At 57.6% G+C, this 24287-nt stretch overlaps 1 protein-coding gene and 2 non-coding genes across 5 annotated transcripts in view; 2 read left to right on the forward strand and 1 right to left on the reverse strand.

Moving 5' to 3' along the window:
* The first annotated feature begins 236 nt into the window (after positions 1-236).
* On the forward strand, positions 237-307 carry TRNAG-GCC (transfer RNA glycine (anticodon GCC)). The gene has a single exon. It is a non-coding gene; the product is annotated as a tRNA-Gly (tRNA).
* Positions 308-511: 204 nt separating this feature from the next.
* Positions 512-583, reverse strand: TRNAA-CGC (transfer RNA alanine (anticodon CGC)). Its single transcript has one exon. It is a non-coding gene; the product is annotated as a tRNA-Ala (tRNA).
* Positions 584-20390: 19807 nt separating this feature from the next.
* NR4A2 (nuclear receptor subfamily 4 group A member 2) overlaps positions 20391-24287 on the forward strand; it is a 5240-nt gene continuing 1343 nt past the window's right edge. Inside the window, exons 1-7 of one of the 3 annotated variants that reach the window (XM_064450921.1) lie at positions 20391-20748; positions 21363-21485; positions 21672-22081; positions 22214-22537; positions 23048-23177; positions 23278-23441; positions 23875-24077. In XM_064450921.1, coding sequence (XP_064306991.1) covers positions 21674-22081; positions 22214-22537; positions 23048-23177; positions 23278-23441; positions 23875-24077 — 1229 coding nt within the window. In that variant the 5' untranslated portion in view covers positions 20391-20748; positions 21363-21485; positions 21672-21673. Of the gene's footprint in view, positions 20749-21362; positions 21486-21671; positions 22538-23047; positions 23178-23277; positions 23442-23874; positions 24078-24287 lie in introns of all 3 variants that reach the window. The other 2 variants (XM_064450919.1, XM_064450920.1) reach the window with 2 other exon arrangements.

The raw sequence follows: 24287 nt of genomic DNA on the forward strand, positions 1-24287 counted from the left end.
AGCCCCGCACGGCGGCCGGTGCGTGCCGAGGCGCTGCAGGCCGTGCGGCCAGTGCGGTGCGGGGCAGTGCGGGCGGAGGAGGGGCGGCCCCGCACGGCGGCCGGTGCGTGCCGAGGCGCTGCAGGCCGTGCGGCCAGTGCGGTGCGGGGCAGTGCGGGCGGAGGGGGGGCGGCCCCGCACGGCGGCCGGTGCGTGCCGAGGCGCTGCAGGCGGGGCGGGCGCGGGCCCTGCTGCGCGCATTGGTGGTTCAGTGGTAGAATTCTCGCCTGCCACGCGGGAGGCCCGGGTTCGATTCCCGGCCAATGCACACCCCCTTTTGCCCGCCCGCCGCGCTCCCGGCGCGATCGCGTTTTCCTCGCGGGGTTCCCCGGCGGGGCGGGGCGGCGCTGCGGGGCGAGGGCACGCCGTGCCGGGGAGGCTGGCGGCGGCGGCCCCTCCCCGCCGTGATGGGGAGGCGCGGGGGAGAGAAACAGTGGGGAAAAGAAAAGGAAAAAAAAAAAAAAAGAGCCACTGGAGATGCCGGGGATTGAACCCGGGACCTCACACATGCGAAGCGCGCGCTCTACCACTGAGCTACATCCCCGGCTGCCTCAGCCCTCCGCCGCCCGATATCAGAGGGCGGGCCGGGCCCCGCCGCCCTCCGCCGCCTCCCGCCGCCTCCCCCCTACCCGCGGAACCCCCTCCCCGGCACCGCGTCTGGCCCGTGAACGCGGGACATCGGCACCAGCCGCGCTTCCACCCGGGCGGAGCCGGCGGCGGGAGCGGCCGGAGCGCCGTCCCCGGGGGCAGCGCCGACGGGAGAAGGCCTCGCCCTCCCCTCAGGCTGCGTCTCCTGCCCTGTCAGCCCCTCGGGGCCCGGAGCAGTCCCCACACCCCGCCGGGGAGCCCCCAGCCTTTTCATGGGGTCCGGGGCGCGCACAGGGAGCGGGGACGGGCCCGACATGCCCGCGCCTCCCCCGCACCAGCCGGGCCCCGGCCGGCGCCTCAGCCGCGGGCGGGGTGCGGGCCGGGCGGTGCGCCCCGCGGCGCGGCCGTTCTGCGCAGATCCAGAGCCCGCGGCCAGCGGGCCCCGAGAAAGCCCCTGCCGCCGTGGGGCGAGCTGCCATCGCCCCCTGGCCGTGGGGCGAGCTGCCATCGCCCCCAGAGGGAGGCCCTGGGGGTCTGGAGGAGGCGCCCCATGGCCGCAGGAGCAGGGGCAGGCGCGCAGAGTGTGGCGTGGGGGCTGGAAGGGCCCTGGGGTGCAAGGGGACCACAGAGCAAGGCGGAGGGAGGCAGGGGTGTGGGGGGCACCTGCCCCTCTCTTGCAAGGGCTTGGCGATGCCGCTGCCCTGTCGCCGAATACTCCTGCTGGGGAAGATGCCCTGGCTTTGACACCTGCCACCTTCACGGGTTTTTCCCTCAAAGAATTCAAGACTTACAATCAAAATACGTTGTTGTTTCTTTTAGAATGGATTTTAACTGGCTCCTTCTTCCTACTGATAAAAATATGCAATGATTCCTCCTATTAACGCACACACCTTCTTCAGTATATCTTTAATCTCAGGTTTTCCTCACAAATCTATGCTTCTTATCTTAGATTTTCTAATCTAAGAATTATCTGCTTCTTCTAAGTTTCGGGACGCGGTTTAGGAGGCGTGGGGGTCTTGGCTTGACAGTTGGACGTGATGGTCCTAGAGCTGTCTTTTCCAACATTAATGACTATGATTCTGAGTTGTCAACTAAGACATCATTTATCACGACATAAAATGCACCTCTTCTAGGATATTTTTCCTATCTAAATATGGACTTGGCAAGTTTAGAGCCCTGATACTGAAAGAAAAAGAGCCTAACCAGGTTCTTTTGCTGGCATATTCCCAGCAAAACCAGCGACTTCCATTAGCTTTAGTGGGAACTACCTGGTCCCACTCTCCATTCAGGACTATTTTCAGAATCTAAGCACCATCTCCATGATACGTGCTGCTGTCCCCTCGGGATGTGTCTATACTGCAGCACATGATACTCAAGTGCATTTACTTTATGCTGTCACCGGACGCCGCTGAGCGGCCGCACCCGTCTCCCAGAGCCTGAGACGCGGAGGGCCCTTCGCCACCCAGCGCGGTTCCTCCCGTGCGCCCCGTTCTGACATTCGTAACCTCGGCGACTCACATTTCTGCCAGAAAGCAGCATTTAACAGCTTGACTTTCTTCAAAACAGATTTCAAGAAGCAGCTTTCTAGGAGTTACTGAATTTGATTTTCATAATTAACAGAACGTACAAACTATTTGGTTTGTCAGTTAACGCAAGGCACAGAGCAGCAGTGGCTCCTAACAAGGCTGAGCCAAGGGTGCAGAGCAGGTTAATACCAACCACTGCAATAAAAACACAAAGCAATTTAAAACCATCTCTTCAGGTTTTTCTCCTTTTGTTTACCTTTCCGTAGACTTCAGAATAGCAGACAATGAATAATACAGATATTACTATGCCTTTATGGATTTCTCAGCTGTGATGGACAGTCAGTCCAATTGAGAAACTTCCCGTTTGGGAGGCGGATCAAGGCAGAGCACATTCAAGCTGCTGAGAAGAGCGGCCACGGATCCAAAGCGTATCGGCAAGTTATTTAATTACTATCCCGGCGGAACCAATACAAGAGCTTATGTGCTGCCTATATGAAAGTGAAACAATGCTTCTATTGCAGCTAGACCTAAATATCCTCTAGACCATCACCTACCAAACAGAATAAATTGAATTATTCAGGCAGGGCTCAACATGTGGATGCTATGGGAGAAAATAAGCTGTAAAGTAAAAAAAAAAAAATGACCCGCAGATGGCTCTGAATCTACTCGGTGGTAAGCCCAAGCCTACCAGAACTGCATGTTCTTACAACTTGAGGAGGCAGAGAAGGAACCCCGTTGCTGCCGTGGCAGTGACACAGCTCCCCGCGCCGCCACACGCACATCTCATGATCCTTCCGACTATCGCCCACAGCGCCCGCCTTGCCCAGATGTCTGGAGGCAGCCCCTGGTTCCAGGAAACACTTCGTCATCTTGTGCCGAGCTGCTTCTCATGCTGCTGGGTGCCACGGCACAAGCTCGACATTCAGCTTTCTCAACAGCTCTCTCAGAGGACTACATTCACCTCTTTGTGTTTGGGTTTCTGTGCTGACATCAGGGAAAAACAATGTCACTCTGTTATCTGGCAGCTCCTCCGCATTCCTTGGTGGGATTAACTCATTCCTGGTACCTCAAAAACCTTCCGCGCCTTCCAGGGAGGCCTTCCCTGTCCCCGGGGACGGGGTTTTCGCTGAATCTGCTCAAGTTTTTGTGTCTTTAGTCGATTCTCGTTAGATACATGCTTAAATTCACTCTGTATTTTCCACAGCAATTTTTCTCCAAGCTGATGGATTTCTGTAGTCCAGCCTGAAGAGTTCAGTTTCAAAGCTACCCGATGTGGGGGCTGCCTTAGGATGACCACAGTGAAATTCTGAAGAGACAGGCAGGTATTTCTGCGTCTCTTTCTGATACAGTTTCCTGTCGCTGCACTTGTTCCCTGGATTAAATGCTTGCACTCAAAACTCCTCAGAATAAACACTCTCATTCTGTGCAAGAGAGAAGCAAAGCGAGGCCGTATCAAGCAGGCATCACAAGAGCGTTCATCCCACCGACGCAGCCCAGCCGTACACATCCCCGTGGTCGCTACCCCGCCTGCCCTGTCTCTGCTCCCCGCCAGCGCCGCGACCCTCCGCTTTCGACGCCGCAGCCCCCCGGCTGCCGCTACCGGGCCCTGCAGCCCGCCGCAATGGCACCAGCCGTTTAGAAATAAATAGCTGAAGTTATTTTTCTTCTATCGTATGATCGTATCGTCCGTTTGTTTGCAGTACCCAGTGAGTCAGTGCAGAACATTGACGAATCTCTTACATTATTGATACTTTATTTAGCATTCCTATCCTCCCTCGGAAACCATTCCTGCCAGAGATTAGGAAAAACATCGAGTGACAAGTTTCAGAGATAATGAACAACACACTAACTACTTATTTATGCCACTTACCAAACCATTTTAAATATTAAATGCATTAGAAAAGAAATGAGGACAGAGTTGTGATTTGCAAAGTTAAGCAGCTAAAAAAAAACTGCCGAGGTTACATTTACCAAATAGTTTTTATCTCCCGCCGCTCATCAGGGAATGTTGTGCTCAGACTAACCGCGAGGAAGTTCTGCACATGTGTTAGGCTGAGTCTGAGTGAAGTTACCATCTTAGTCCTCCAAATACAAATCGCTTTTTCTCCTATATTTTTACGTCTTTGATTTTAATTGAATTAACTCCCTTTTTTGTTGTGGTGAAATGGAGGAATAAAGCAACAAACTCTTTCATTAACTCCCAGCCACGCAAGGCGTACTACAAAGTCGAAGTGTTTCGCCGGTTCTTGTTATTCCTGGTGAGAACATCATAAGAACAGCCCAAAAATACAGGTTATGAATCAGCCCACAGTAAAGAATTACGAAAAAAGGAGATAAAAAGGCAGAAAACGGGATTAAAGTACTGAACCGGGAGATTCATTAGGGTTGCAGACAGATAAGTAAATTATAGCCCTGCAGAAATTATTTGACTGGCAAATTAATTACACAATATTACAATGGTTTTCTCAGCCAAATTTAGCCCTCAGGAAGCAGGTAGGAGTCTGCATGACTTAATAAAAGGAGCCTCGGCTGCTCTTCAGCTTCATCAGAGATGAAAATTAACATTTCAGGATTTGAGGCAAATAGGAGGTTTTCTGTGAAGCTCTGAAAGACGGAGTCTAGCACAATTACGCAGGTTCACACAGATTATGGAGCTGAAGCGACCAGACAGTGGAATGCCCCTGCTTTCTTTACAGGCCTTTAATTCACAGACCTACCCGTGAAGCCACGGTAGGAGCTGGTTTGGAAACCACCACGGCATCTCATTAGGACAGATCATCCAACGGGGCGCTTTGCTTTTGTTCAGAAACACCTGATTAAAATGCTCTGCAAAATTTTTAGTCCCAACCCTGCAAAAGAACACTCTTGTTGCTGTTGTTGTCATTATTTCTTAAAGCGCTGACTTATTCTCTGAGCCACATCCCACTTTTGCAGTCCTCGCTCTGTCCCCAGCGAGCAGGAACATAATACACAGGATTTTTTTTTCCCCTGTTTGCTTGCTAAGTGTCATACTTTCAAGGAAGAGATATTATGAGCTCCCTCTTGGAACAAATGTTCTTTGTTGCTCCTGGGGAAGTTCTGGAAGCATATACACGCCAATTGAAACACATCACCTTCTGGTGATAAGTATCATACAACATGCTCATTAGCCTGGTCTGAACCACAGCATCGTTACAAATATCAAGTAAGATCTTTTCTGATTGCCTGAAATTACACAACAAGAAGGCAAGGCTCATACTCATCATCTTAAATCAAGCATAACTCTTACTTCAGATCACTACAGAGCATTTCAGCTTCCAGTGCTCCATCTTCTCGAGGGGGATCTCTTGCTTCTCTGTTCTTCATGTCCTGGTTACACCTGGAATCCAAAGCCTAAATGTTTTTTACAGACAGAAGGAAGATTAAAATCTTCTGGAAAAAAAATAATTCTGAGACATTGCAGGATGACGTGTGTAGCCCTTTAGGCTTACGTTAAAACTGTGTACCTGGAGATGTGGCCCCATATTGACAAGTGCTTTTTTGCACTTCACAATGATTTTTTATCGTTGCAGATTAGAGCAGCCGACAATTTCTCCTGTGTGTAATGCTGGCTTCTGGTATCGCTGAAGGGTTTGATTTCTGCGTGGGCAAAACCGGTGAAGCTGAGCATGGGTTTTGTGTCCCACGTCTCCTTTCCTCCTGCAAGCTGGAGAACCATGAAACGCTCGTTTGCCCTTGGCCATCAGGACACCTTCCCTTGCACGGCATTGTAATATCGTGCCATTGGCAGCCGAGCGCCCACACCTTGCTTTCCACCCAAACCGTACGCCCGGCGCGGTGCTACAAAGGTAGATTAGGAGCAGGCGAGGGGTGGCCCGTGTCCCCCCGCCACCCACCTCCTGTGTGAGGGGGACCCCAGGTGGGAGATCGGGTCACCCCAACCGTGCAGCCGCCACATCGTCCGGCTCTCCCTGAACGTTTAAAGCAGGGGAGCACAGCCGCTAACCTTCCTCGTGCCCAGCAGGGCCCCCCAGTCACATCTCCTGGGCTGCCGCGGAGAGAGAGGCGCGGGGGGCGCGCGGTCTCGTCCGAGAGGCAGGGGTCGACCGCCTCCCCCGAGCAGCCCGGCGGCCTCACTGGGCTCGTCGTTCGTGCCGTTTCTGGGAACCATTACTCCCTCTGCCTCCTCTGCAAACCGGGGCCCTGCTGTACTCGGCGTGCTCTCCCCTCAGAAACCACAAATCTTCTCATGTGAGACCATCTTCTGCCGTTTTCCTGATCTATGCGGGAAAATGGACTTCTCTACCCAGGCTCGTAGTGAAAGAAAACCAAAATGAGGGCTACTACTAGCTGCCCTTGCAAAAAATACAAATGCATTTAATTTTTGTTACTAGGCTCCTTTTGAGATGATAGGAAACGGGGAATTTTCTCTCATTTCACAAATACTACAGTTACTGAACTATAATAATAATGAATTCAGTAATTGTTATATGTTTTCATTATATAAATATATGAGAATAACTGCTTTATTCCTCTGCACTAGTGCAAGCAGACGAACACAAATACCGTCTTAGAAGAGCATCTAGAACACATCTACCACATCCTGTTGTGGTTCTGCTGCCAGGCAGCCATATTGCAGCAAACGAACCTAAAAATAACTGTGAAAAAGCATCATACACTGAAGGACAACAAGAATTTGTTGCTAATAAAAAACGGAGCAAAGTGAAAGTCTCACTGGCGATGGATGTCAGGAACACGAATAACTGAGAAACCCTCAGGGCAGGAGTTTCTTCCTATTGCTCAGGTGAACAAATTCCTATAAGGGATATTCTGCGCGGACTCTCAAGTTCATCGCGTGGACGACAAACCTGTATATGTCGTGGACCATGAACTTCCTATCCTGTTATGCTGCTGGGTCTGAGAAAGAAGAGATTACACAGAACCAGAAAGTAGCAACAAAAAAAAAAAAGCACAGAAAGATGAAAGACAAAACACACACACACTAAGACTTTGAATTCCGTGAATAAGGAGTATTTTTCACTTTGGAGCTTAAATTAGGCAAAGTAGCAACAAACACAGAATGTTTGAAAAAAGGAAGGTCTAGATGCATGGTGTCTCGCCCTGCACCCTTGAAATTCATGCACTAGGTAAATAAAGGGATTTAGGAAGGTCTCAGGCACATAGCAGGTGTCTGCAAAAAAGGATTTGAGCCTTTGCAGTGCTGGACGCTTCGACCCAAGGGTTTGGGGCACTGGGACGACCCCCGGGTGAGGCTGCCCTGCTGCCTCGGCAGCGCACAGAGCCCCCAGGTACCCACGGCGTGAAAAGCTGCCCGGTACCTTGCGCGCCCTTGCTGCGGGAGACCCCAATGCCGCTTCCCAAAGAGGGCTGGCGCCGTGGGCTCGGCGCACGGCCGGCACCGAGCTCTGAACGCCCGGCGCGGGTGGGCCGTGGGGGCAGGACCTCAGGACCCCGTGCCCCTCGCCAGCGACTGCGCAGCCGTGCGGGGCTAGAGCCGTGTTCGGGGAGCGCCAGCAAAATATCGGTCATAATGTTTAGCGCTTGGCCTCTTCTTTGAGAACAGTTAATTGTATTTTGCCCATTAATCTTATGGTGAATTTTCCCCTCGTTTTACCTTCCCAGACTTACCTGATTTGGATGCTGCTTGGAATGAAACGCATTATTAATACCAGCATTTAACTCAGGCCTCAAACCGAAGGTATTTCCCAAGTTTTCCTCCGACTCCGTCATCAGTGTAAGTCTCAGTACCAGGGGGGTGCATGGATAGTGAGCGGGGGTGGACCTGCCCACCCCACCTTGCTGATATATTGGCAGGATTTATACAGAAACGTTCTCCCGCAGGAGAGGAGCCAGCCAGGAGGCTGGCACAGGTGTTCCCACGGCCCTTTCCCTGTCCGCTGTTCTCCCCGTCCCTTCCTGCTCTCCTCCTGAGAACCGACTCTTCTCTGCTGGCTGCATTTATCTCCATGGCATTAACCGTGCCCGTCAGGATCTTGTAAGGCAGGGTCAAGAGTTTTGTTGTGTTTGCGCTTTTCAATATACCAGCACATCCAGCTAATTCCCGCTATAATTCCTACTGAATAGATTTCCCAAACTCGTTGCCCAGGTGTTGGCCTGCGGCAAGGTACGGTATATCTGACCGTGAGACAAACACGCGGCTTCACTACTTCAGTAGCTACCTTCTTGGTCACGTTTGTCAAAGAGGTTTTTGCTGTTCTAGAGTTTCTTAAATGCTAGCCTAGGAGGTCGTGAGCTTGCAGCGTCAAAGAATCTTGGTAAAAGGCTGAACAATGATGAGGCACACAAGGCCCTTATGGCGTGTGTTAAATAGGATCTTCATACAGCAGGGAGAATAAATTCTTACAGAGCCATTAGGTGACCATTATTTTAGGCCAATGAGGAAGATGAAAACCTTACATTTCTTGAAAAATTAGACTAAACTTTTTGTTTCTCTAAAAACCTCAATAAAACAATGTCAGATTCCCATGGAACTGGGAATTCAGCCGACCCGATTCTTGCCCCGTCACGCACCAGTTGCCGCTGACTCCAAAGGAACACGTCCCAGCCTCACAGCCCAAAGGCTTAAGATCTTAAGACTAAGGCCTGGCTGCGGCAGGGTTTGGGCGCGATCGCTGCAAGTGAGCGCTGGTGGGTTGCTGAATCGCCGTGAACCAGAAAGCAATATATTTACATCTCATTATCAATATGTCAATAGGGGCCAGTTCTGTAGATTTGCTTGCTGCGAAGTATGGGCTAATTTAATAGGAATTTGACTGATATAAAAATTGACTTGCTTTTCCAATGATATCTTGTCCTGGAATGTTGTGATCTGGAAACTAATATATTTCTTCCTGCTTATCACATCGATAGGGCCTAATTTTGTTGGCTTTTGTATTGAGCAATCCGGTGAATACACAATCCGGTTTTGATTTCTCTCTTTATGATGCCTCTTCTTATTAAAGCTCTCTCATCCAAAAACTAATATATTTTTATTTACTAGTAGTATTAATGGGATTCAATTTTTACCTCAGTTTCAATCTAGTTTTTTCATATTGAAGAACTGGATCCCATTTAGCTAAAGCCGGAAAAAAAAAACCCCAGTTCTCCCTCCGTTCTGTGGGCAGGTTGAGCTACAGTTTGGGTATTTTTATTTAATACTACTCTTTCTGAAATCAGCGTTCATTACTCACTGTGTTTCAAATGTTGCAAAGACAACTATATTATTTATTGTGCATTATTACTTGCCTGTTTCTCCATAATTATTGCATTGACTGGGTACGGTAGGCATACACTTTGTGTACCGTGGGGCGTTTGTAAGCGCTACCCTCGCGCTACCTTCCAGCAGAGCCTTGCTGAAAGCAAAGGAGCGCTGCAGGGAGGGCAAGGGGGGCGGGAGCTCCGACACCCTCCTCGGTAAGCCGTTGAGAGACAGAAAATAGGGGTCCTCCCAGCATGATTGTTGAGGTTTTGCTTTTGGTTGTGACGCCTGGAGAGCCGGTGAGCGTGCGCCGTGGAGGCGTGCGGGCAGGGGCCTGGCAGCTCTGCGCCGGTGGAGGGTGGGCGCCGCGCGAGCAGAGCCATCGCCGGGCTCTGGCGGCGGTTACAGCCGGGGAGCGCCTCCAGGCACCGCCAGCGTGCACGGCACGCGTGCACGGCACGCACGCTCGTTGCGTGCCCGTCCACGTGCCACAAACCCCGTACTGAATGCTTACATTAACAAACTGCGGTCCACACGGAGGGGCTGTAGACGCCGGCACTGCAGACGCTGCCACGCGGCTTGCTTTGCCAAAGGAGCTGTTTACTGCGCAGCACGTGCCCGGCTCTAGCCGGTGTTTGCTTCCCACAAAAATGCTCCTCTTTGTTTTCTCCTGATTCTTGCAAGACGCCTGCAGCCACGCTGGGAGCAGCGAGCGGCTGCCCTGCTGGGTCCTCCCCGGTGCACGCTTCCGAGGGCGGCAGGGGGCTGCAGAGCGCCCGAAGCGCGGAGGAGCGGGCGTGTGACCCCCGCCTGACCCAGCACTGGTCCCCATCGACACAGGGCTCCAAAGAGCAGCGAAGGAAGAAGACGCCTGGGCGCAGAGCTGCACCTCGGGGCCAGAGCCCGGCCGGGAGGGGAGGCAGCGAAGAGTGCGGTATCCCCCTCCCGCGAAACCACGGCGGGACCGGGAGACCGCAAAGAAAAGCCACCAGCGACGATGCTGCCCTGGGTAGGAGAGCCAGAGCCCCAAAAAGGCCAAAACGGCAAGTCAAAAATGTTATCTGGGAGCCCCTGTAAAGCAACGGCTGTGGCTGTGACCCACGGCCACGGGCGTACCCAGAGCACAGCTCCAGAGAAGGCCCTGGAAAAGAACAGAATCTACACAGGAGTAAAGCACATTTCTTGGTGATAGTAAAAATAAGGTTCAGCTGATATTCCACGACAGCATTTTAAATCTGATAATTGAAAATCTGTCTTAACAATTTTGGTAAATCATTTTCAGCTTAGACTTCCCTTTTTGAGGCATCGGAAATAATTAACTTCTTTAAACATAACTCCTTCACACTCTGTATGAAAGTCAGGCATTTTAAAAAGCAAAATGATATTTTAATAACTATTCTCGTAATTACAAACTCCGTTCTCTACACAAGTCCTGTTTTCAATTAACATCCTGCATTAATGGTTTATTCTCCCTGCCATTTACCTCTAATGACAGCAACCGTCACATACATGAAGAATTTTGCAAATTTGTAACTATCACGAGTTGTTTTTTTATTTAATTTTACCGTTTCCCGAAGCCTGCAGTAGGCTGCGAGCCTTTTGCCCAGGAGATAACCAGAATTCTCATGAGATTTTGTTCCTGAACCTGTATTCTGGCATTTGCTAACGGCTCGACGCCCATCGCGGAGCCCGCTCCAGAGGAAGGTCATTGTCGTACGAGTGGCTGGAGGGACACACGATGCCGACAGCTCCTGGTGACTGTCAGCCAGGCCCCACCTCAGCGGCTGCCACACACCGTCCCTTGTCACCAGTACCTTCAGCAGGGAAAACAGTTTTCACAGCCCTCTTGCCAAAAAGAGGCTGCATTTTATAACTCAGACTTATTTCAGAGCAATGATTGCAATGTACAGCTTGGTCACCTCTAGAAATTAAACATGTGTTTTGCAAACTGTGCCTCCACTGGGAAGCGGGGAGATGAAAACCGGGCACCCCCCGGGAAAGCCCCTCGCCTGGGGACACATCCCGGCCGAGGGGGACCTGGCTTCGCAGAGACAGCCCCGGTCAGCCTGGGACCGGGGGGTTCTGCTTCTGCCGCGACTTCAGCCCGGACCGCGCTGGGACGGAGGAGGAGGCTGGCACCCGGCGGGGCTGGCACGCTCCACCGCAGCTCTGCGAGATCTGCACGCACGGAACTCCCACTCACCAGTCATGAGCATAGCAGTTTTCAAAGATCTTGTGTAAAATACTCAAAATATCTCTGTTTCCCGAGGCCTGGAGGCTTACAGCCTCAATGGAAAATTATTTTCCTAAGGCTTGAGTGAAGGGGAAGGATTGGGACCCAAATCAGCGCATGTCAGTCCTCAAGCACCATGGCAGTGCCGGCGAGGCCATCGGCACCGCTGCCTCCCTCCCCTGCCAATGCACACCGGGCATCTGCTGCTTTAAAACCACGATGTCTTTATAGGCAGCCCTTCACGGCCATCCTCTGCGGCGATGAATTCACCAGGCCAAACGCTTCCTGCCTTTGGCAGCAGGTCCATCCCACAGTAAATTGTTTGAGAGGACTTCAACAAACTGTTTCTAGCTGGGGATTACAGAAATAGACTCCTGGTAACTCGTTCAAACCGGACATTCCTCCAGCATTACGTTTCCCATCTGCGAGGCTTTATGCAAGCGACCGCAGCGCGGGATGGGAGATAACGATGCCGTGATGTCCTGAGAAACACCCTCTCTCGCACAGGCGGTTTTGGCACCCGCGGACGGGGTCCCGATAGCGCGTCCCGAGCAACCTCACGCTGCTGTTATGAGGCTCCAGTAATGAAAACCATCTTGGAGGAAAAATACTCGGTTTTGTGTCAAGCGCCTTTCCTGGCTCCAGCTCTGAGCAGCGCCGGGCCCAGGCAGACCCGGAGGCACTTTCGGAGCTCGTCGTCGACCCCGCGGTGCAGAAGGACCTCTGGACGGCGGCGTCCATCTGGAGACGGGGCCAGCAACACCTCCCGGTGCGGCCGGCTGCTGGAGAGGGCTGCGCTGGCAACCTGCCCCTTTTGCCAGCTCCTGGGATTTTCTGTTTTCCTGCAGTCAAATACGGCAGCACCTTCCAGGGAATGGATTTCTGAGGACTGTATGGGGGGAAGGATCCCAGATATGTTGAGAAAATCCCTCTCAAAACAAGAAAGGATTTAACTTAAAACAACAAAAAGGATTTCACTTAAAGAAAGCAGCTCATTAAACCAGATTTCTGTGTGATTTTTCAGTTAATTCCCAAAATACGGGGGAAACTGTGTAATTATGCTATTTTAGAGTGCTTGTGGCATAAATACATCACTCAAGTGTCATTTTTTGGGGGTTTCCAGAGCTGGCAGAACAGCCCAGAACCAAACCCTGAGACAATTCCCCAACAAGCCAGGCGATGGCTGGCGCAGACCCCGGCCCCCTCCACCGTCACCGCAGCCAGACGCCGACCTGCGGGGCACCCCGCGCCCGTCGCCTTCGCCCCCCCGATTTCTCGTGCGTTGCTCGTGGGGCGTCTCGGCTGGGCAGAGGTGCCGTCCGGACGCGCAGCGCTGCGCTCCGGATCCAGCCGCGGCGATGGCGTGTCTGCTGCTCCCGGTGCCCTCCGCCAGCCACGGCTTCTGGCAACGGCCTCGCTAGGAAAACACGGAACGAGGCAGCAAACGCCGTCCGGGTAGGTACCCGCAGCCCCCGGTGAGCCGCTTAATTGGGAGCACCGGATCCGCGTGCAGCCCCATGGCCTCCGTACATAAATTCTGGGGGAAAAAAGCGTAATTGCATTCATATATTCTACTGGAAGCAAAATGACTTGAGGAGCCGGAGTGGTGCAGCTCCACTTTCCTGCCGTCGCTTCCCTGACAGGCTAATGAGGCAATGGTAGGTGGCCGCTGCCTCATCCCAGTGCCATCCCAGTGCCATCCCAGTGCCAGCAAAGGGGCCTGTGCTATTCCTGGGACAATCTCGGGGTCGTTTTGCCCTTATTCCAACGTGGCCGGCACTTTTGTCAGATAACAGAAATCCAGAAATGAATAGGAAATGAGAAGCTGCAATAGCCCCTGCAGCAGAGTTACTACTTCTGGCATTTTCAAACCTTTTAGGAAAGCACTGCCAAGTTAAAAATCCGATCTGCGTATGCGTTATAGTATGTATGCGTGGGGGTGTGTGTTTAAGTATATAGATGTGTGTTTTATGTAAGAAAACTTTACAAGGTACTTAAAAATAGTCTGTTTTCTGGAGTCGGTTCCATCCAGAGGATGCTCGACTGACATCAAACCACGACGCACCTCCTGACTGTGGGGGTGAGGAGCTGCCCCCCGGGCACGGCTGGGCCTGCTGGGCCCTGAGAGGTGAGCGGAGGGGCGAGCTGCACGCTTGCCTCAGGGTGAGCTGCATGTTTGCTGGGGCGAGCTGCACGTTTGCTGGGGCGAGCTGCACGTTTGCCCGGGGCGAGCTGCACGTTTGCCCGGGGCGAGCTGCACGTTTGCTGGGGCGAGCTGCACGTTTGCTGGGGCGAGCTGCACGTTTGCCCAGGGCGAGCTGCACGTTTGCCCGGGGCGAGCTGCACGTTTGCTGGGGCGAGCTGCACGTTTGCTGGGGCGAGCTGCACGTTTGCTGGGGCGAGCTGCACGTTTGCCCAGGGCGAGCTGCACGTTTGCTGGGGCGAGCTGCACGTTTGCTGGGGCGAGCTGCACGTTTGCCCAGGGCGAGCTGCACGTTTGCTGGGGCGGGCTGCACGTTTGCCCGGGGCGAGCTGCACGTTTGCTGGGGCGAGCTGCACGTTTGCTGGGGCGAGCTGCACGTTTGCCCGGGGCGAGCTGCACGTTTGCCCGGGGCGAGCTGCACGTTTGCCCGGGGCGAGCTGCACGTTTGCTGGGGCGAGCTGCACGTTTGCTGGGGCGAGCTGCACGTTTGCTGGGGCGAGCTGCACGTTTGCTGGGGCGAGCTGCACGTTTGCCCAGGGCGAGCTGCACGTTTGCCCGGGGCGAGCTGCACGTTTGCTGGGGCGAGCTGCACGTTTGCCCGGGGCGAGCTGCACGTTTGCTGGGGCGAGCTGCACGTTTGCCCGGGGCGAGCTGCACGTTTGCCCGGGGCGAGCTGCACGTTTGCTGGGGCGAGCTGCACGTTTGCTGGGGCGAGCTGCACGTTTGCCCAGGGCGAGCTGCACGTTTGCTGGGGCGAGCTGCACGTTTGCCCAGGGCGAGCTGCACGTTTGCTGGGGCGAGCTGCACGTTTGCCCAGGGCGAGCTGCACGTTTGCCCAGGGGCGAGCTGCACGTTTGCCCGGGGCGAGCTGCACGTTTGCTGGGGCGAGCTGCACGTTTGCTGGGGCGAGCTGCACGTTTGCCCGGGGCGAGCTGCACGTTTGCCCGGGGCGAGCTGCACGTTTGCCCGGGGCGAGCTGCACGTTTGCCCGGGGCGAGCTGCACGTTTGCTGGGGCGAGCTGCACGTTTGCTGGGGCGAGCTGCACGTTTGCCCGGGGCGAGCTGCACGTTTGCCCGGGGCGAGCTGCACGTTTGCCCGGGGCGAGCTGCACGTTTGCTGGGGCGAGCTGCACGTTTGCCCGGGGCGAGCTGCACGTTTGCTGGGGCGAGCTGCACGTTTGCCCGGGGCGAGCTGCACGTTTGCTGGGGCGAGCTGCAGGTTACCCAGGGGCGAGCTGCACGTTTGCCCGGGGCGAGCTGCAGCAGCACGCTTGCCGGGGGTGCCAGAGCTGGGGCCGAAGCAGCCGGGCTCCCAGCACACGCCAGCCGTGCCGAGGTGACCGTCGGGGCACGGCTGGGAAAACCCCGAATACGCAAAAACCAACCCAAAACCCAACCCGACCCAAGCCCAACCCCCCGAGACCCCAAAGCCGGGGGGCGGTGGGGGGAGGAAGCCCCTCGCAGCGCGCCCGGGGCCGCCCCCGCCCCGGCGTCAGCCCCCCCCGGCGGAGCCGGGCCGCTCCCGGCGGCGCTGCCGGGCTGTGCCGTGCTCGGCGGCGGCGGGCACCGGCACCGCGCTCCGCGCTGCTCCGCTTGGCCCCGCACCTCACCGCCCCGGCCCGCCCGGCCCGCCCGGCCCGCCCCGGCCCGCCCGGCCCGCCCCGGCCCGCCCCGGCCCGCCCCGGCCCGCCCCGGCCCGCCCCGGCCCGCCCGGCCCGCCCCGGCCCGCCCCGGCCCGCCCGGCCCGCCCCGGCCCGCCCCGGCCCGCCCGGCCCGCCCCGGCCCGCCCCGGCCCGCCCCGGCCCGCCCCGGCCCGCCCCGGCCCGCCCCGGCCCGCCCGGCCCGCCCCGGCCCGCCCCGGCCCGCCCCGGCGGCGGAGGCAGGCAGCGGCGGGGAGCGCGGCGCGGCGGGGCGGGAGCCCCCGCCTCGGGACGGGGGTTTGCGGAGCCGGGCGCGGGCCGGACGCGGTGCGCGGCTGCGGCAGCAGGTCCCGCACAGCTGGATCGCTGGGGAGGGCAGATGTTGCTAATGGCAGCTTAAGCACGGATGGGCAGAGAGCATATGGAATGCAACACGTGCCATATGGCCCGTTTAGCCTTTCACCTCGGCGGGTATCAATCAAATACATCCTGGGAAAACCGTAACGGCTGGGAGCGGGGAGATGAATGGCGCGGTGCGGTTCCTGTCCCTGGCCCGTGTAACAGAGAGACGCCGAACAGAGCCGCTCGCGCGCGGGACGTGGCCGAACCGAGCCAGGCGTCGAACGCTAGAAACATCCATCTGCATTCCGGGGCCTTTGGCGGCTGTCAGAGCGGGCAGGCGTCGGCGTGCGGCCCGGCGTGCTGGCTGGCGGCAGTCGTAAGGGAAATACAGCCCTATGGTCTGCCATAGGATAGTCTCGTGTTAGTAAGAATATAAGCGGAAATAAATGTTACCGTAATGATCACCTCGCGTCACCTGATGCTGTCAGCACGACTGGGTTTCAGGAGTGGGCTGAGAGCAGAAAGGGAGGGAGGATGATGCTCCTTTGGAAGTGTTAGGAAAGTATAAGGGGGAAAACCGAGTGCGCATGAGCCTCTCCGTTCATGTCTGAGTCTGGAAACGAGCCCCCCGCCGTGCATGGGCACCTGCTGGGCCCTGCTGGGCTGGAGGAGAGAAGGAGCAAACCCATGAGGCAGGCATGGGACACCCATCTGACCGAGGAACGGAGCTGCCCGTGCACAAAGCAAACGGCCACTTTGTGCATCGTGAGTTCCTGCAATACCGTGACGCCCAAGGCTGCCCAATGAGTACCACGGTTTGGACTTGATGAATTAACAGGACATCGGAGGTGGGGGTCTCACGGAGTTCGTGACGTGCTGCAGCCACCACGGGTGCCAGCTGCAGCGCTAACCATGCCCGGTCACGCTGGCTGCAGCATCAGCTGTGGTCATGGTTTAACCGCAGCCGCTCGCTCACTCCCCCCCAGTGGGATGGGGAGAGAATCAGAACAAAACCGTAAAACCCTTGGGCTGAGATAAAGGCAGTTTAACAGGACAGCAGAGGGAGAGGAAACGTTAATGATGAAAGGATAAACAAAACAAGTGATGCACGATGCAATTGCTCCCCACTCGCTGACCGATGCCCAGCCTGGCCCCGAGCAGCGATCGCTGCCTCCCAGCCAACTCCCCCCAGTTGATATACTGGGCATGATGCCATATGGTATGGAACAGCCCTTTGGCTAGTTGGGGTCAGTCGTCCCGGCTGTGCCCCCTCCGCTCCCGGCTCCTTGTGCACCCGGCAGAGCGTGGGAAGCTGCAAAGTCCTTGACTTAGTGCAGGCGCTGCTCAGCAACAACTGAAACAGCGCGTTACCAACATTATTCTCAGGCTAAATGCAAAACGCAGCACTGGACCGACTACTAGGAGGAAAATTAACCCTATCCCAGCCAGAAGCAGGACACCCGTGTGCCCTGGGCGCGGCAGCGGTGCCTGGCCTGCACGACTGCTGCCCTCCTGGATGAAACAACGAAAACTCAAATCACGGGGACTGTGATATGGTCTTTCTGCTGATAGACGTGCAACTACAGCTGCCACAAAGCAGTTCCCGTGCTTCTTAATCTTAAGCAAACACTGTAACTTTCCATTAGACCTTGGGAATTTGCTACGCTCACAGACAGGAATGACACGAATTTTTGTGCTTTTATTGAAAACGGCAGCACCTGAAGCCGGCCCACGCGCAGGCGGTTCCAAAATACGGCCTGCGGGGCTGGCCACGGCGCGTCCTCCTGTGGAAGCTGTCCTAAGGAGCGGGAAAACCTCGTCACGGGTGGGTGGAGCCTTTTGGGAAGATGGATTTTTACTTTTTGGAGTATGCCTGGGGACGGTCCTCCTGCACGGGACGTTCAGGGTTGAAAATGCTCGGGACTCACCTTTGCATCCTTTAACGGCGGGTGGGGGGAGCGGGAACAGTGATGACACACCTCTGTGTGCACACGCGTGTGCGCCTGGGCTTTTCCCTGGGGGAAGGAGGCGAAGCGGGCCCCCAGGACGGGCAGGAGCAGCACCGTGGATGATGAAGGCGCCGGCTGTGCCCTGGCCCCCCTCTCCCCGTGACAGCCGGGGCTGCGTGCTGCTCTTTCCCCCTGCTCTACAGAAGGTGAGTGTGTTTACAGGGGCTGCTGCAGCCACCACCAAAACGTTTCTGAGGGGACCTTGCTGTACCGATGGGCCTCTGGCCCGTCAGTGCCACCCAGTTCCCTCGCGTCCGGGGTCGCAGGGGTCTGCCACCTTCTTAAACTTACCAGCCTGGTGGTCTTTGCTCTTCCCGGGGAGCTCAGCCTGCTGCCGTAGCGGCCGTACCGAGCTCCCGCCGCGCACAGCTTCGGGGTCACCGATCAGGGAGACCACTGCCGAACCCGGGGATCAGGGGCACTTCGCCATCAGCGCTTTGGGGGAAGAGCGACGGCTCTTTTTAATTAAATGCGTTCTTTGTGCTCGTGTATTTAGCTACCAAAATACAGCATTTCCCCACATGTGTAAAATTGTGTTTGCATTTATTTAATTTAGAGTTCTTTTTTAAAAGCATGTAGTCTCGAATGTTTGTTCTCCATTTTTTTTCACATCATTACTCTGATACTGCTTGATTAGCTCCCTCCCCAGTCATGATTGGTAATTAAAATAGGCATTAAAATTAGTCACTTAGCAATTTTGCTGTTCAATTGGCAATTAAATTACTTAATTGCAATTAAAGTCCTAATTTTAATTGGCAAAATGATAGATGTAGATTTAAGATAATATGTATAAATACTTTAATAAGTGTCTATATAAGGATTACTTAATTACTCAACTTCAAGTTTATGCCGTTAACTTTAGAACTTTTAAGTGAGTAATGAAATTTATATTACATCTATTCTAAGGATATGGTAATTAGATGTATTACTTATCCCTATAAGGGCCTTGGCACTAAGTTTCTTCTGTGATGTTAAAACTATCGCCTGGCTGACCTATTGTGCCACGACTGACGCTGGTGGTGCTGCGAGACCTCCGCGGCGGAGCCCCGGGCGCCGAGGGGCGGCCAGCGGAACCGAAGCGGCGCCTCGTCCACCGGCGATCCACGAAGGAGTCGTTTTAAATCGCCCTTGCAGACCGGAGGCATCTGACGGCGTCATGCGATCTCTTTACTGGCCTGTATCGTCTTGCCTCCCGCTGGATAGATCTCGGTAGTAGCTCTGTAGTAGCGAGAGAATGTAGCCACGAAGCGGAAATGATCTTTCGGGATGCGAGCGAGCCAGACGGTGGGAGGCAGTTTGTCTTGGGCGTTTGGGTTTGTACAGCATAAGCTTAAAGGGGAAAGCATTTTCCGAGAGGGAACGATGACTGACGTACAGCAAGAGAAACCTGTTAGGAAGGAACGATCGCAGGCTCCCCTAAACCGTTCGTATTTACGTGCTTCATCGGGGTTCTACAGAAGGCGAGGGTTTTGTGTTGGCAACGTTGGCTTTCTAGGTTACGGCTGCACCGCGTTGGGTGCGTTGGCTTTTATTCTGCCGTTGTGCACAAAGCAGCGCTTCCAGAGTTCGACGGACCGTGTCTCGTCCCAGCCCTCGGCACATCTCGCGCGCTCCAGCCTATCGCGCTGCTGAGAAACCCCCGCCGCGAGCAGAGGCGACGTCCCTCGTGTGCGACGGCTCTCGCCGCGCTGCAGGAGCGGCGTGCAGTTGGGTGACTTCTGCCTCCTCTCGCAGGCCGGGCCGCGGCGGAGGGTCCTGCGGGAAGACTCAGGGTGGGCATCCAGAGCCACCCTCCGGCGCCCACCGTGGAGGAAGAGGAGGCCAAGCGTCCCCCACCCTCCGCGGCCTCTTTGAACCAGCCACCTGGCCCAAGCCCCGCGCGCCATGGCTGCCGGAGGGACCTGCAAAATTAAGACTCCTGATGGGATTTTAATAAGTGCAGCGCCCTTAATTGTACTGAACCGGTTCTGCTTCGCGCCCTTCCCCCGGCCCCCCGCTTTGTCCAGCCCACGCTGACCCAAACTTGTGCTATTAATGATGCACATCAGAGGGGTTTGCGTCCGTGCGTGCGATGCTGGGCGGGGGGCGGGTGGTGTTACATGAAATAAAAGCCGCTTAAATCTTGCGTGGGGAATGGGACCGAGCGCGCTCGGCGTGGCTCGGGGGGGCGGCGCGGGGGGGCCGCGCGGCTCTCGGCTCCGCTTCTCCTCCAAAAGGAAGGGTTTTCCCCCAAAAAAGCGAGGCGGAGAGGCCGCCAGCCGCCCGCCGCCCGGGAGCTCCCGTCGGGGCGCGCGCTATTTTTGGCGCGCCGGGTGGTTGCGTCAATGGTGACGCAAGGTGGGGAGGGGGTGGGGGGGGTGGGAGACACGCGCCGCCACGCCCCGTTCTCACTTTTTCCCTTTCGCTGGGCGGGTGACGCCACCGCCCTCTATGCAAATGAGACCACGCCCCACTCGCGCTTAAGGTGCCGCGCGTGGACGGGGCGGGAAGGGAGGGGGCGAGCGGCGGCGGCGGCGGCGGCCGCGTGGGCGTCCGTGCCGGCGGGGAGCGGTGGGGGGGCGCGGGGAGGGGGCGCCCACCTGAGGGCGTGTCCCGCCGCGTGACGTCACCGTCGGAAATTTACCAAAGGGAGCGCTCGGCCAAGGGGGCGGGGTAAGCCCGGCCCCCCCGGCGGTGCGATTGGGCGGCGGGCGCTGACGCGCGGTGACGCGCGGGGGCTCGAGGCGCACGTTGGCTGTGGAGCGGGGAGCCCACATAAACAAAGGCACATTGCGGGGACGGGGCACTCCGCGCCTCGCTCGCCCGGCGCGACGCTGCCGCCGCTCTCCCGCCACAGCCCCGGCCCGGCCCGCCGCCGCCTGTCGCGACGTGTCGCGTCCTGTCGCGCCGTGTCGCGTCCCGCCGTGTCCTGTCGCGCCGTGTCCCGCCGCGTCCCGGCACTTGGATGCATGCACAGGTCTCCGCTCTCCGGTGAGTGCCCACGCACGCAGCCCGCCTCCTCCCCGCGAGGCGCGGGTGGCTGGGTGGGGGTGACAGCGGCTCCGCGCTCCCGGCCGGGCACGCGTGGGAGCTCGGGGGAGCCCGGGAGGCGCCGCGGGGGTCCCGCTGCCCGCGACGGGACGGGACGGGACGGGGCCGCCCGTGGACGCGTGTCACCCGTGGCGCCGCCAGCCCGGAGCGCCGGGCTGGGTCCCCCCGGGCTGGCTGTCACCCGCGGCGGCGGCGGCGCACGGTCCCGCGGGGCGCGGGGACCCCCGTGGGGGGAGGTCGAGGGGGGTGGAACCCGCCCCGGAGCGGCGTCTGTCGCCTCACCGGGGGAGGCGGAAAAACCACCCGGCTTCTCTCGGCCGCGGACCGCGGCGTGGGGGGGGCGGCGGAGCCGGCCGGGTGTCGGGAAGCTGGGTGACAGCCCACCCGCGGGCGGCTCTCCTCCCGACCGCGAACCCGCAAAGCCGAACTCCGCTCCGAGGGGGTGCTCCCGGGGCGCTCCCGGGCGCCGGGGGGTGCTCCCGGGCGCCGGGGGGTGCCGGGGGGTGCTCGCCGCCGGGGGTCCCTGAGAGCAGGTGGGTGTCTCTGTGTTGCAGCCAGGGCGCCGGGCAGGCTGGGCTCCGCCTCCGTCCTCTAAAACCGCGGAAACTTTGCTCCCCGCTGACCGCCGACGCTGTCCGCCTTCAGCCCCCCCGAAAACGCCTCTCACTCGGCTGAAGGTTTGTGCGCTTCGTTGCTGCGGCTCCGCGGCAGCCCCCGCCGGGCCGGGCCGGGGCGGGGACGGCGGCCGCTCCCCCCCCGGGTCCCCCCCGGGTCCCCCCGCGGGGCCCGGCGGCGCGGCGCGGCGCGGCGCGGGGGAGCGCGGTTGTGCGGGCCGAGCCTACATGACCCTGTTTCGTTTCCAGCCATGCCCTGTGTTCAGGCTCAGTATGGGTCCTCGCCTCAAGGAGCCAGCCCGGCCTCCCAGAGCTACAGTTACCACTCTTCGGGAGAATACAGCTCCGATTTCTTAACTCCGGAGTTTGTCAAGTTTAGCATGGACCTCACCAACACTGAAATCACTGCCACCACTTCTCTCCCCAGCTTCAGTACCTTTATGGACAACTACAACACAAGCTACGACGTGAAGCCACCTTGCTTGTACCAAATGCCCCTGTCCGGACAGCAGTCCTCCATTAAGGTGGAAGACATTCAGATGCACGGCTACCAGCAGCACGGCCACCTCCCCCCCCAGTCCGAGGAGATGATGTCCCACTCAGGCTCCGTGTACTACAAGCCCTCGTCGCCCCCGACCCCCTCCACGCCCGGCTTCCAGGTGCAGCACGGCCCCGTGTGGGACGACCCCGGCTCCCTGCACAACTTCCACCCCAACTACGTGGCCACCACGCACATGATCGAGCAGCGCAAAACGCCCGTCTCCCGCCTCTCCCTCTTCTCCTTCAAGCAGTCGCCCCCCGGCACCCCCGTCTCCAGCTGCCAGATGCGCTTCGACGGGCCCCTCCACGTCCCCATGAACCCCGAGCCGGCCGGCGCCCACCACGCCGTGGACGGGCAGGCCTTCGCCGTCCCCAACCCCATCCGCAAGCAGCCCTCCATGGCCTTCCCCGGGCTGCAGCTGGGCCACGCTCCGCAGCTGCTGGACAGCCAGGTGCCCTCGCCGCCCTCGCGGGGGTCCCCCTCCAACGAGGGGCTCTGCGCCGTCTGCGGGGACAACGCGGCCTGCCAGCACTACGGCGTGCGCACCTGCGAGGGCTGCAAGGGCTTCTTCAAGGTGAGCGGGCGGCGGGCAGGGCGGCGGGCAGGGCAGGGGGGACCCGCCGGGGGGACCCGCCGGGGCCGGCGCCCGCTTCCCCCCTTCGGATGGAAATCGGTTAGGACAGAGAACCGTGTCTGAGCTAACCAAGTGGAACAGAATTCCCTGTGGTAAAATTAAGTGATCTCTTTATTTCACCATCCTGATTGAATAATCTTATCATTTTAAATAGAGGAGGTCTCCAAGGAATGTAAATAATATGAATGCCCACGGATTTGTATTTACCGAGCGTCTCCTTCCCTCCTCTTGGCATATAAAACGCAGCTCGGAGCTGCGAGGTTAGCTCAGATGTTAACGCTATCAATTTTCTCCTGTTAAATGCCCTGGAAAAAAAAAAAAAAAAAAAGAGGAAAAGGAAAAAAAAAAAAACCAGAAGGGGGGGAAGGGGAAAAGGGGGAAGAGGAGATAGGGAGGGGGGCCGGGGGGGCGGCGGGGGCCCGGCTGACGCCCCCCGCGCCCCCGCCGCAGCGCACGGTGCAGAAGAACGCCAAGTACGTCTGCCTGGCCAACAAGAACTGCCCGGTGGACAAGCGCCGCCGAAACCGCTGCCAGTACTGCCGCTTCCAGAAGTGCCTGGCCGTCGGCATGGTCAAGGAGGGTGAGTCCGCCGGGTCGGGCTGAGTCGCGCCTAGCCGGGCCGCGCCTAGCCCGGGCCGGGCCGGGCTCGGCGGGGCGGCTGAGCGCCGTCTCTCTTGCAGTGGTGCGCACAGACAGCCTAAAAGGCCGGAGGGGTCGCTTGCCATCCAAACCGAAGAGCCCCCAGGAGCCCTCTCCCCCCTCTCCCCCGGTGAGTCTGATCAGTGCGCTGGTGAGAGCCCATGTCGACTCCAACCCGGCTATGACCAGCCTGGACTATTCCAGGGTAAGCTGGACCGAGCTCGCGTAGGCACCTCGCTGCGCCCCCCGCCCGCCGCCCGGGGAGGGGGGCACCGGCCCGGCCCCGCCGCGACGGCCGGGGGGGGCGAGGCGAGCCGGCGGCACGCCGTCCGTCCGTCCGCCCGCCCGTCCGTCCGTCCGTGCGGAGCGCCCCAGCCCGGCCGGGGGCCGGCGGGGCCGGGGGCGCTGCCCCGGGGTCGGGCCGCGCAGACACCGCGCTCCGCGCCCGGGGGAGCGGCCGCCTGGCAGAGCCCGGCCTAACCGAGTTAATTGCCCCGGAACATCTCATTTCCTTACTGGTCAGAGAGAGGTTTAATTGTTATCAAAACCTGGCTCCCCGACCAGAAACGGGGTTAGCAATTTCACGGGTTATATACTTTAGAGAACCTCATTAAGCGCTTTTTAAAATGAATTTCCAGTTCCAGGCTAACCCCGACTACCAGATGAGCGGAGACGACACTCAGCACATCCAGCAGTTCTATGATCTCCTGACCGGCTCCATGGAGATCATCCGAGGCTGGGCGGAAAAAATCCCCGGCTTCACCGACCTTCCTAAAACGGACCAGGACCTGCTCTTCGAATCCGCCTTCCTGGAGCTGTTTGTGCTGCGGCTGGCGTACAGGTAAGCGCCCGACCCGAGGGGGGAACTTCTGGGCGGGCTGTGAAATCAGATCCATTCAAGGTCCACTGATCTGCGTTTTATTAACTCTCGGTAATTAGGTGCCTCTTAAATCCTTCATTTTATTGCTCCTCAAGTAATTAGTTGTTTAGCTTTTTCTCCCCCCGTCTTCTCTTTTCTTTTGCTTTTTTTTTTTAACCTTTCTCTCCCTTT

The sequence above is a fragment of the Phalacrocorax carbo genome, chromosome 5, assembly GCF_963921805.1.
Source record: "Phalacrocorax carbo chromosome 5, bPhaCar2.1, whole genome shotgun sequence".
Lineage (NCBI taxonomy): Eukaryota > Metazoa > Chordata > Aves > Suliformes > Phalacrocoracidae > Phalacrocorax > Phalacrocorax carbo.